At 47.4% G+C, this 12,831-nt stretch overlaps 1 protein-coding gene across 2 annotated transcripts in view; it reads left to right on the top strand.

The window, feature by feature from the left end:
• Positions 1–12,831, top strand: part of TDRD1 (tudor domain containing 1) — a 1,656,135-nt gene that overhangs the window by 70,373 nt on the left and 1,572,931 nt on the right. The window contains exon 2 of one of the 2 annotated variants that reach the window (XM_069239311.1): positions 1,439–1,494. The exons of the other annotated variant lie outside the window; for it this stretch is intronic. Within the exon in view, the coding sequence (XP_069095412.1) occupies positions 1,439–1,494 (56 nt within the window). The remainder of the gene's footprint in view (positions 1–1,438; positions 1,495–12,831) is intronic. 2 annotated transcript variants of the gene reach the window in all.

Here is a 12,831-nt window from a genome sequence, read left to right as displayed (position 1 = left end):
GAAACATTATTGCTTTGATTCAGAGGTTAAGAGGGATGGCCATTTTGCATGGTCCGTGCTGCAGGATTTCTTGGTGTGGCCATTCAGACACCCGCCTTCGAGTGCGGTACTGCTTTGCGACACTATTCGTTAGGTGAGGAATCAACAGGTAGTTGTATCCATCAGGAGAACAAGTTACTTACCTTCGGTAATGCCTTTTCTGGTGGATACACTAGCTACCTGTGGATTCCTCACGGTCCCACCCCCCTCCCCGTTGCCTTGGTTTGGTGGTCTTACCAAGGTATCCTAGGGTGTGTGTATATATATATATATATATATATAAGGAGATGTGTATATATGTTTGATGGTATATGTAGATTCATGTACATATATGTGGTTTATTTATATATATATATATATATATATATATATATATATATATATATATATGATATTTTGATGTTTATATTTGATTAAAGGTTTTGTTTTATATTTGACTGATGTGTTCATGTCAGGTATGTATGGTCGGTACTCACCTGTTCGCCTTGAAGGCACGTAAAAAATGGTGAAAACTGACGTCTGCACGCCAGCGAGGACCTCTTATTGCCTTGATGATGTCAGACGGCGTTGCGTGGGAGTCGGGCAATTGTGACTTCCTCTTCGACGTGCAGAGCAAAAAAATGGGAAGAAAATTTACGTCAAATGCTGGCGCATTGGGAGAATTCATTAGGTGAGGAATCCACAGGTAGCTAGTGTTTCCACCAGAAAAGGCGTTACCGAAGGTAAGTAACTTGTTCTTTTGATCTGTTAGCTATTTCCAAAATTATAGCTCTTTTTGGCATTCTCTTACATGTATCACCTTATCATTTCTCATCCACATCTTCTTGTACCCTTTTTACCCCTAATTTCGCTTTTTTCCTTTCTTAAATTAACCTGTGTGTATCTGGTGCTTCTAAGTTGTCTGATATACATGTCCGGGAAGCATATGGTTGCTCACTAGACAGGCATTTGAAATTTGATACTTAATTTTTCAACTGATTATTTATTCTCTGATTTCTTTTTTGGCTTTGCATATTCTCCTCTTCTCGCAGCTTCTTTTTTGAGAAACTTTACATTTATGGATAGGAGTTTCACCATAGTATTATATTGTCGCCCATAGTGACAACACGTGCCTTTTTATTGATCGTTTACTGCTTTCCTTTATGCTCGATTTTTGGTAAATTTATCAGATCCTTTCATTATTGATATCTTCCTTAAGTATTACATACGTTATTCCTAAGATCGGTTTTTAGGATGGTCTATTTAGCACATTAGAATCGATTTATTTACATTGGTTGCATGTTTATATTTACACAAGTAGATCTAGTAACATGGCGGTTCATTTGAGCCGTTTTTTTTTTTTAATACTAACTTTTATTAGTCCATTCTCTATCTTCCATTTTACCGCGTTTGGCTACAGGCTTCGGGATACACGTTGTCCGAGCACTTCATCTGAACCAGGACTCATCGTTTCAGGTCAGTGGGTTTATTACAGGCTGTTTGTTGGATTGTTTATCTACACATGGTCTCAGGTTGGGGTGCAGATAATAGACAGTTCGATGGCATCTGTCGCTGTAGATACGCATGTTTTGCAATAGCTCGCCATCTGGTGTTGGGCCGGAGTGTTACAAGTTGTTTTTCTTCGAAGAAGTCTTTCGAGTCACGGGACCGAGTGACTCCTCCTTTTGTCTCCATTGCGCATGGGCGTCGACTCCATCTTCGATTGTTTTTTTTCCGCCATCGGGTTCGGACGTGTTCCTGTCGCTCCGAGTTTTGGAACGGAAAATTAGCTAATTTCGGAAGATTTTCGTCGGTATTGTTGCGTTCGGGATCGGCTTACTTAGATTCCACACCGCATCGAAGATCGAAGAGCACCGGTGCCCTTCGGGGTAGTTTTTCGATTCCCCCGTCGGGGCCTGGTCGGCCCGACCGCGTGCTGAAGAACGCCGATGGAACGGACCCCGTTCCGTTTCTGCCCCAAATGCCACAATAAATACCCCTATACAGACCAACACTTGGTCTGTAACCTGTGCCTGTCACCTGAGCACAGTGAAGACACCTGTGAGGCCTGTCGTGCGTTCCGGTCCCAAAAGACACTCCGAGACCGTCGAGCCAGAAGACTTCAGATGGCGTCCGCGCCGACAGCCCACCGAGAGTTCGAGGAGCAGGAAGAGGAAGGTACCTTCTCGATCCAAGAATCGGACTCCGAAGGATTCGACGATACACAAAGCGTGAGTAAGACGTCGAAAACCACACAGAGAAAGATTTCCAAGGCCCAGGGGACGCCACTGCCATCCGGCCATGGCTATACCCATAAATTCGGTGACCGACCGTCGGCACCGAAAAAGGCCCAAACAGTGCCGAGGTCGTCCGACTCTGGTCGAGACACCGGCACGCAGCCTTCTCGGGACCGAGAAAGTGCTGGAGACAAGCCTCGACACCGAGATGCCGGTGTGGACACGGCTCGACGCCGAGACAGCGGCACCGAAGAAGATCGACGCCGAGAGGTTTCGGCCCCGAAAAAGAAAAAAGTCACCTCGGAGCCGAAAAAACACGCAGACAGGGTTTCGATGCCGAAACAAACATCAATGCGACCCAGCTTCAGGCTCTTATACAGAAGAGCACTCGCTAACCTCCCAAATGCAAAAGCATAGGTTTGAGTAAGAGCTACAAGCAACTGATGTGGACCATACGCAAAAGTGTATCTTCATACAGCAGGGGACAGGAAAAATAAGCACCCTTCCCCCCATTAGGAGAAAGAGAAGGTTGAAGTTCCAGACTGAACAGACACCACAACCAAAAGTGGTGAAAAGAGTTACCCCACCACCCTCTCCTCCGCCCGTGATTAACGTCTCACCAGCACGAACTCCATCACACTCCCCAGCTCACACCACCATAAGCCAGGGTGACCAAGATCAAGACGCATGGGACCTATACGACGCCCCAGTGTCAGATAACAGTCCGGAGGCATACCCTACGAAGCCATCTCCACCAGAAGACAGCACCGCGTATTCTCAAGTGGTGGCTAGAGCAGCACAATTTCACAACGTAAGCCTCCACTCAGAACAGGTCGAGGATGATTTTTTATTCAACACACTCTCCTCCACCCACAGCTCATACCAAAGCCTGCCTATGCTCCCTGGTATGCTCCGGCACGCGAAAGAAATCTTTAAGGAGCCGGTCAAAAGTAGGGCAATCACACCAAGGGTGGAAAAAAAGTATAAGGCGCCTCCTACAGACCCGGTTTTCATCACTACACAGCTGCCACCAGACTCTGTCGTTGTAGGAGCAGCTAGGAAAAGGGCAAACTCTCACACATCTGGAGATGCACCACCCCCAGATAAAGAAAGCCGCAAGTTCGATGCAGCTGGTAAGAGTCGCAGCACAAGCTGCAAACCAGTGGCGCATCGCGAACTCCCAGGCACTACTTGCGCGCTATGACAGAGCCCACTGGGACGAGATGCAACATCTCATTGAACATCTGCCCAAGGACTTACAAAATAGGGCAAAACAAGTGGTTGAGGAGGGACAGACCATTTCCAACAACCAGATCCGCTCCTCCATGGATGCTGCAGATACAGCTGCACGGACAATTAATACATCTGTAACTATCAGAAGGCATGCATGGCTCCGAACGTCTGGATTTAAACCAGAGATTCAACAAGCAGTTCTCAATATGCCTTTTAATGAAAAAGAACTGTTCGGTCCAGAAGTGGACACAGCGATTGAGAAACTCAAAAAAGATACGGACACTGCCAAAGCCATGGGCGCACTCTACTCCCCGCAGAGCAGAGGGAATTACAGCACATTCTGTAAAACGCCCTTTCGAGGGGGGTTTCGGGGTCAGAGCACACAAGCCAGCACCTCACAAGCAACACCGTCCAGTTACCAGGGACAGTATAGAGGAGGTTTTCGGGGACAATATAGAGGAGGGCAATTCCCTAGAAATAGAGGAAGATTTCAGAGCCCCAAAACCCCTACTACTAAACAGTGACTCACATGTCACTCACCCCCTCCACACAACACCAGTGGGGGGAAGAATAAGTCATTATTACAAAGCATGGGAGGAAATCACTACAGACACTTGGGTTCTAGCAATTATCCAACATGGTTATTGCATAGAATTTCTACAATTCCCTCCAAACATACCACCAAAAGCACAAAATTTGACAACACACCATTCCAATCTCCTGGAGATAGAAGTGCAGGCACTATTGCAAAAGAATGCAATCGAATTAGTGCCAAACACACAAATAAACACAGGAGTTTACTCACTGTACTTTGATACCAAAGAAGGACAAAACGCTGAGACCAATCCTAGACCTCAGAGTAGTGAACACTTTCATCAAATCAGACCACTTTCACATGGTCACACTACAAGAAGTATTGCCATTGCTAAAACTACACGACTACATGGCAACTTTAGACCTCAAGGATGCTTATTTCCATATACCAATACACCCATCGCACAGGAAATACCTAAGGTTTGTATTCAAAGGAATACATTACCAATTCAAGGTACTGCCTTTCGGATTAACAACCGCACCAAGAGTCTTTACCAAATGCCTAGCGGTAGTCGCTGCACACATAAGAAGGCAGCAAATACATGTGTTCCCATATCTAGACGACTGGCTAATCAAGGCCCATTCGTTAATACAGTGCTCAAATCACACAAATCATATCATACAAACCCTCTTCAAACTAGGGTTCACCGTCAATTTCACAAAATCCAAAATTCTGCCGCGCAAGGTACAACAATACCTGGGAGCCATAATAGACTCATCAAAAGGAGTAGCCACTCTAAGTCCACAAAGAATTCGAAATTTCAACACCATCATACAACGCATGTATCCAACACAAAGGATACACGCAAAGATGGTACTACAACTCCTAGGCATGATGTCTTCATGCATAGCCATTGTCCCAAACGCAAGACTGCACATGAGGCCCTTACAACAGTGCCTAGCATCACAATGGTCACAAGCACAGGGTCACCTTCTAGATCTGGTGTTAATAGACCGCCAAACTTACCTCTCGCTTCTATGGTGGAACAACATAAATTTAAACAAAGGGCGGCCTTTCCAAGACCCAATGCCACAATACGTAATAACAACAGATGCTTCCATGACAGGGTGGGGAGCACACCTCGATCAACACAGCATACAAGGACAATGGAACGTACATCAAACAAAACTGCATATAAATCACCTAGAACTTCTAGCAGTTTTTCAAGCACTAAAAGCTTTCCAACCAATAATAGTTCACAAATACATTCTCGTCAAAACAGACAACATGACAACAATGTATTATCTAAACAAGCAGGGGGGGACGCACTCCACGCAGTTAAGCCTGCTAGCACAAAAGATTTGGCGTTGGGCAATTCACAACCAAATTCGCCTAATAGCACAATTTATACCAGGGATCCAAAATCAACTCGCAGACAATCTCTCTCAAGATCACCAACAGGTCCACGAATGGGAAATTCACCCCCAAATTCTGAACACTTATTTCAAACTCTGGGGAACACCTCAGATAGACTTGTTTGCGACAAGGGAGAACGCAAAATGCCAAAACTTCGCATCCAGATACCCACACGAACAATCCCAAGGCAATGCCCTATGGATGAACTGGTCAGGGATATTTGCTTACGCTTTTCCTCCTCTCCCTCTCCTTCCTTACCTGGTAAACAAACTCAGTCAAAGCAAACTCAAACTCATATTGATAGCACCAACTTGGGCAAGGCAACCCTGGTACACAACGCTGCTAGACCTATCAGTAGTACCCTGCATCAAATTGCCCAACAGGCCAGATCTGTTGACACAGCACAACCAAAAGATCAGACACCCAGATCCAGCATCGCTGAATCTAGCAATCTGGCTCCTGAAATCCTAGAATTCGGGCACTTACAACTTACCCAAGAATGTATGGAAGTCATAAAACAAGCCAGAAGGCCATCCACCAGGCACTGCTATGCAAGTAAATGGAAGAGGTTTGTTTGCTACTGCCATATTAATCAAATACAACCATTACACACAACTCCAGAACATGTAGTGGGTTACTTGCTTCACTTACAAAAATCTAACCTGGCTTTCTCTTCCATTAAAATACACCTTGCAGCAATATCTGCATACCTGCAGACTACCTATTCAACTTCCCTATATAAGATACCAGTCATTAAAGCATTCATGGAGGGCCTTAGGAGAATTATACCACCAAGAACACCACCTGTTCCTTCATGGAACCTAAATGTTGTCCTAACTAGACTTATGGGTCCACCTTTTGAACCCATGCACTCCTGCGACATACAGTTCCTAACCTGGAAGGTGGCATTTCTCATCGCCATTACTTCCCTAAGAAGAGTAAGCGAGATTCAGGCGTTTACAATACAGGAACCTTTTATACAACTACACAAGAATAAGGTCGTCCTAAGGACCAATCCTAAATTTTTGCCAAAGGTTATTTCACCGTTCCATCTAAATCAAACAGTGGAACTTCCAGTGTTCTTTCCACAGCCAGATACCGTAGCTGAAAGGGCACTACATACATTAGATGTCAAAAGAGCATTGATGTATTACATTGACAGAACAAAAAACATCAGAAAGACTAAACAACTATTTATTGCATTTCAAAAACCTCATGCAGGAAACCCAATATCAAAACAAGGTATAGCCAGATGGATAGTTAAATGCATCCAAATCTGCTACCTTAAAGCTAAACGACAGCTGCCCATTACACCAAGGGCACACTCAACCAGAAAGAAAGGTGCTACCATGGCCTTTCTAGGAAACATCCCAATGCAAGAAATATGTAAGGCAGCCACATGGTCTACGCCTCACACATTCACCAAGCACTACTGTGTAGACGTGTTATCCGCACAACAAGCCACAGTAGGTCAAGCCGTATTAAGAACATTATTTCAGACTACTTCCACTCCTACAGGCTGATCCACCGCTTTTGGGGAGATAACTGCTTACTAGTCTATGCAAAACATGCGTATCTACAGCGACAGATGCCATCGAACTGAAAATGTCACTTACCCAGTGTACATCTGTTCGTGGCATCAGTCGCAGTAGATTCGCATGTGCCCACCCGCCTCCCCGGGAGCCTGTAGCAGTTTGGAAGTTACCTTCAATTATTTATATATGTATCATCTCAACCTTAAATAGGTGCATACTTAGTCACTCCATTGCATGGGCACTATTACTACAGTTCAACTCCTACCTCACCCTCTGCGGGGAAAAACAATCGAAGATGGAGTCGACGCCCATGCGCAATGGAGACAAAAGGAGGAGTCACTCGGTCCCGTGACTCGAAAGACTTCTTTGAAGAAAAACAACTTGTAACACTCCGGCCCAACACCAGATGGCGAGCTATTGCAAAACATGCAAATCTACTGCGACTGATGCCACGAACAGATGTACGTAAGTGACATTTTCATTTTGTTGAGCTGTTAAGCTGACTATACATGTTTTTCCCTACTAGATATATTTAAATGATATATTTATAGAGTGTTCTTTTTTTAAAGAAAACTTTGTACTGTTGCCTCACAGCGTTGGAGACTTGGTTGTTTTTGATTTACAAATGTTATTTTGGAACGACTGTTGCACTTGTGTGTCAATAATATTTATGACTGTGGCTTGTTACACTTTAGATCGCTCATCTTTTTCACACAAGGCTATTTGTCACCTATGTCACAAAGATTTTATCCAAGAGTTGAAGGAGTAGGGCTTCCACATGTGACTATTTCTAATTTTAAAAAACGACATTGGCCATGCCTCTGATATGCACCTTATGGGACTTTGAGACTGTATTTTATAACGCTTATCAACACATTTTAACTGACTTTTGATTCCTCTTTTTTACTTATTTAGATTTTGACTTAAAATAATCCTGATTCTTTTCTAAATCCTTACTTGACTACCAGTAGATGAGGGTATTTGTAGAGGTTACTATGTTCTACAATGCCTCTTATTCTTGACTCTGACCGCTTGTGACCAGTACACTTTAATACATTTTATTTTATGTAATTACAGGCCTCCATTAGGTTTCTGACTTTGTTTTTTGGACACAGATCCTAAGGAGCATCTTAGCCTTTCTGTCTTGGCATATATGACAATTTTTGGTAGGTTGCCTACGGATTTATGGACTGGAATTTTACTTTTTAGTTTCTAATATATTTCCCTCTATTAATGTTTACTTTGCATTTCATGGTTACAGGCTGACATTATTGTCCATCTGGATTACTCCAGTATTGATTGGATCGTTTTTTTTTCTTATGGATAAGTCAGTTTGCCCACTTACTTTCCTTTTGCTCATCTTGTTCACATGGGGTCTTGCACTTCTTGAGTGGTTCCTTTAATAGACTTGTGGCCATACACCAGTTGTCTTGCTTTCACTTTGTCTGCACAATGGTGTTGAGGTTCTTTTAAGAATTGAATCTTAGAGCTCCACTTTCTACTCTTGTCATCGTGTGCTTTGAGATCCTTTGGATTTGTTTCTTTGCATTTAGGTTATGCACACATAATGTTTTGAGGTTGATCCCTGTCATCTTGTAAAGTTTACATTATATAGTTTTTTTACATACACTTTCACACCCTTGGAAAAAGTCACAGATGTGATGAAACATGTGTTGGCTATTGTGGAAAGAATCTGTAAACTTGGAAAAACCGATTGCGCTACATATAAATGAAGGTTTCAGACCACATCTGGTGTCTACATATACTTACTTTCTGAATATGGAGACTCATTTAGACCGAGTGTTCACAGTGTGTTGGGTATCCCTTGTGTTTATGCAGATTCAATGGATCCAACTGGCGCCACGGATTGCTATGCCTTTGGTAGTAGGGCTTTAATACTGAAACACACCTTACTGATATTTCCTCATGCTGTATTTCAACATTGCCCATCACTGTTTATGCCTACAGGATAGGAGGTGCGATTGCTATGCCACTACTACCTCCTTTAGCTATTTGTTCCCTCCCATCATCTTCCCCAATTCCTCTCACAGTTCCTCCAACATCAACTTGCATTGCTCCTGAGAGACCACCGTAAGATCCACTTGGGCCAGGTAATCAGTCACCACATCCATCCCCGTGTGTTGTTCCTCCTGATACAGCCCTTCCAGGTCAGCCTGTAGTACCCCATTAAACTCCACCTGCCTTAATGCCAATGTCTGGTCTGGAAAGTCTGTGTCCCTCTCGCTTTAACAGCCATATCAATAGCCTTCTAGGCCTGTCTCCCCCCCCGTGTGCAACCTCGGACGATATTCTTTACTTGTCCGATGGCCCAGCCTCTTCCACGTTTAACCCACCCCACGCTTAATATTAGTATTCTCCTCCCCCGCTGCGAGGCCAGTGCCTCACATGTCTGCAGTTTGGCTAATTCCCCTTCCAACTCCCCCCCACTTGTTTAGATAGCTGCTGCCGAACACTGTAGAGTTTGTGGATGCATTCCACCCCCATTCCTGCTTTCATCCCTCCCCACTCCTTGTCCCAACTTGTCTTGAAACCCCAGTTTGCAGTAAAATATTCTGTCAGCCTTTCCCCCAGCGACTCCCTACACGCCTGATCCTGTAAAGCATTGGGGCCTGTCTCCAGTGGGAAGGGGGCATGTGTTAACCCCTCCCTTCTAACTCAAGGAGCAATATTGAGTGATCCAATAGATATCTACCCATATATTTAGCTGATAGCATTGGAGAAACCATAGCTGCACAGCGTCTGTAAGCGCCATGTGTCAGGGAGTGACACAAGTATTACGTGCAGTCGGTTGCATTTCCCTACAGATGTCCATTCAGCCCTCTTTCCGCATCACCTGTCCTAGTGACTCACCATGGCTTGTTTTGACAAGTATTTCGGGGGCGGTCTATCCAATCAATCAATCAATCAATCAATCACTGCATTTGTAAAGCGCACTACATACCCGCGAGGGTCTCAAGGTGCTGGGGAGGGGGGTGCTACTGGTCGAAGAGCCAGGTCTTGAGGAGTCTTCTGAAGGCTAGCAGGTCCTGGGTATGTCGTAGGATGGTGGGGAGAGTGTTCCAGGTCTTGGCGGCGAGGTAGGAGAAGGATCTGCCGCCGGCGGTGGTTTTTCGGATGCGGGCACTGTGGCGAGGGCGAAGTTGGCTGAGCGGAGGCTTCGGGTGGGGGTGTGGAAGCTGAGTCGGTTGTTGAGGTAGGTGGGTCCGGTTTTGTGCAGTGCTTTGTGTGCGTGGATCAGGAGCTTGAAGGTGATCCTTTTGTTGACTGGAGCCAGTGCAGGCCTCTCAGGTGGAGTGTGATGTGGCTGCAGCGGGGGACATCGAGGATGAGTCGGGCCGAGGCGTTCTGGATGCGTTGGAGTAGTCTCAGGAGCTTGTTTGTAATCCCTGAGTAGAGGGCGTTCCCGTAGTCGAGTCTGTTGGTGATGAGGGCCTGGGTAACAGTTTTTCTCGTGTCGAGGGGGATCCATTTGAAGATCCTGCGGAGCATACGGAGGGTGTTGAAGCAGGACACGGAGACGGCGTTGACTTGCCTGGTCATGGAGAGAGTGGAGTGGAGGATGACCCCCAGGTTGCGTGCGTGGTCCGTGGGTTCCGGGGCTGTGCCTAGTGACGTGGGCCACCGAGAGTCGTCCCAGGCTGATGGGGTGGGTCTGAGAATGAGGACCTCCGTCTTGTCTGAGTTCAGCTTCAGTCTGCTGTCCTTCATCCAGTCCGATACGGCCTTCATTCCTCGGTGGAGGCTAGCTTTGGCGGTGTGGGGATCTTCGGTGAGGGATACGATCAGCTGGGTGTCGTCGGCGTAGGAGATGATGTTGAGGTTGTGTTGTCGTGCGACGTGGGCGAGGGGGGCCATGTAGATATTGAACAGTGTCAGGCTGAGGGAGGATCCCTGTGGGACGCCGCAGATGATCTCGGTGGTTTTAGAGCGGAAGGACGCTCTGGGTTCTGCCGGAGAGGAAGGATGTGGTCCAGGCCAGGGCCTTCTCTTGGATACCGGCGTCATGGAGGCGTGCTGATAGGGTGCAGTGGCAGACCGTGTCAAAGGCTGCTGATAGGTCCAGGAGGATGAGGGCGGCTTTTTCTCCTTTGTCCATCAGGGTCCGGATGTCGTCAGTGGCGGCGATGAGGGCGGTCTTGGTGCTGTTTTACTGCGAAAACCGGATTGGGAAGGGTCCAGGATGTTTTTGACTTCGAGGTAGCGGGTCAGCTGTTTGTTGACAATCTTCTCGGTCACTTTTGCCGGGAAAGGGAGCAGGGAGATGGGCCGGAAGTTCTTGAGGTCCTTGGGGTCTGCCTTAGGCTTCTTCAGAAGGGTGTTGATCTCGGCGTGCTTCCAGCTTTTTGGGAAGGTTGCTGTCTCGAAGGAACAGTTGATTGTTTTCCGGAGGTGGGGCGCGATGGCTGCGCTGGCTTTGTTGAAGACGTGGTGAGGGTAGGGGTCCGATGGAGATCCGGAGTGGATGGAGTTGATGGTTTTGATGGTGTCTTTGTCGCTGACGCTGGACCAGACGGTCAGGCGACTGGTGCGAGTGGTAGTCGCAGGGGTGGTGGACTCGGTGGTTGGTGCGGGGGGTCGGGGTTGAAGCTGTCATGGATGTCGTTGATGTTGCGGTGGAAGAAGGTGGCCATGGAGTCGCTCAGGTCTTGAGATGGCGGGATGTCGTTGGTGATGGAGCTGGGGTTGGAGAGTTCTTTCACGATGCTGAAGAGCTCTTTGGTGTTGTGTTCGTAATTGTCTAGGCGGTCCTTGAAGGCGGTTTTCTTGGTGGTCCTGATGAGTTGGTGATGTCTGCGGATGGCGCTCTTGAGGGCTGTGTGGTTGTCTGGTGTTCGGTCGTAGAGCCATTTCTTCTCCAGCTTCCGACAGGTGTGCTTGGAGATCCGGAGGTCCTCGGTGAACCAGGCGGCTTTCTTGTTGGTGTGGTTGGCTGTAAAGGTCTTGAGAGGGGCGAGGGTGTTGGCGCAGTCGTTGATCCACTGTGTGAGGTTGGTTGCGGCGGTGTCTGGGTCGGTGGTGTCGGTGGGTGGTCTCAGGGCGAGGGCGGTAGTCAGTTGGTCCTTGGTGACCTTGCCCCAGCAGCGGCGTGGTAGCTGTTGGGTGCAGTGGTGTGTGGTGGGTTTTCTGAAGGTGAAGTGGACGCATCTGTGGTCGGTCCAGTGTGGTTCGGTGGTGTGGTTGAAGGAGACGTCAGGGCTTGCGGAGAAGATGGGGTCGAGCGTGTGTCCAGCGGCGTGAGTGGGTGTCGTTACGAGCTGTTTGAGTCCAAGGTTGGGAAGGTTGTCGATCAGGGCAGTGGAGTTGGCATCGTTGTTGTTCTCGAGGTGGAAGTTCAGGTCCCTGGGGAGGATGTAGTCTGTGGAAGCGAGGGCGTGGGTGCTGATGAGGTCGGCGATGGTGTCACTGAACTGTGGGCGGGGTCCGGGAGGTCTGTAGATGAGAGTTCCTCTGAGGGTGGTGTTGGGGTCGGTGTGGATCTGGAAGTGCATGTGCTCGGCGGTGGTGAGGGTGTCATCGGTGTTCGTTGAGATTTTGATGGAGTCTTTGTGGATGATGGCAATTTCTCCTCCCACTCCGTTGGTGCGGTCTCTGCAGGAGATCTTGTAGCCCTGTGGAATGGCTATGGCGATGTCTGGCGCTGAGGTGGCGTTCAGCCAGGTCTCCGTCAGGAAGGTGACGTCGGGGCAGTGGAGTCTAGGAGGTCCCAAAGTTCGATGGCGTGCTTGCGAGTGGTGCGGGTGTTGAGGAGGATGCAGCGGAGGTGGGTGGGTTCTCTGGCTGGTGGTGTGGAGGGTTGGATGCTGGCGAATCTGCAGTTCCGGCAGGTGAAAGGCCC

Source organism: Pleurodeles waltl, chromosome 6 (genome assembly GCF_031143425.1).
Source record: "Pleurodeles waltl isolate 20211129_DDA chromosome 6, aPleWal1.hap1.20221129, whole genome shotgun sequence".
NCBI classification, from domain to species: domain Eukaryota; kingdom Metazoa; phylum Chordata; class Amphibia; order Caudata; family Salamandridae; genus Pleurodeles; species Pleurodeles waltl.
Note: the sequence above shows the minus strand (reverse complement) of the source record. Positions and strands in the feature narration are given on the sequence as shown.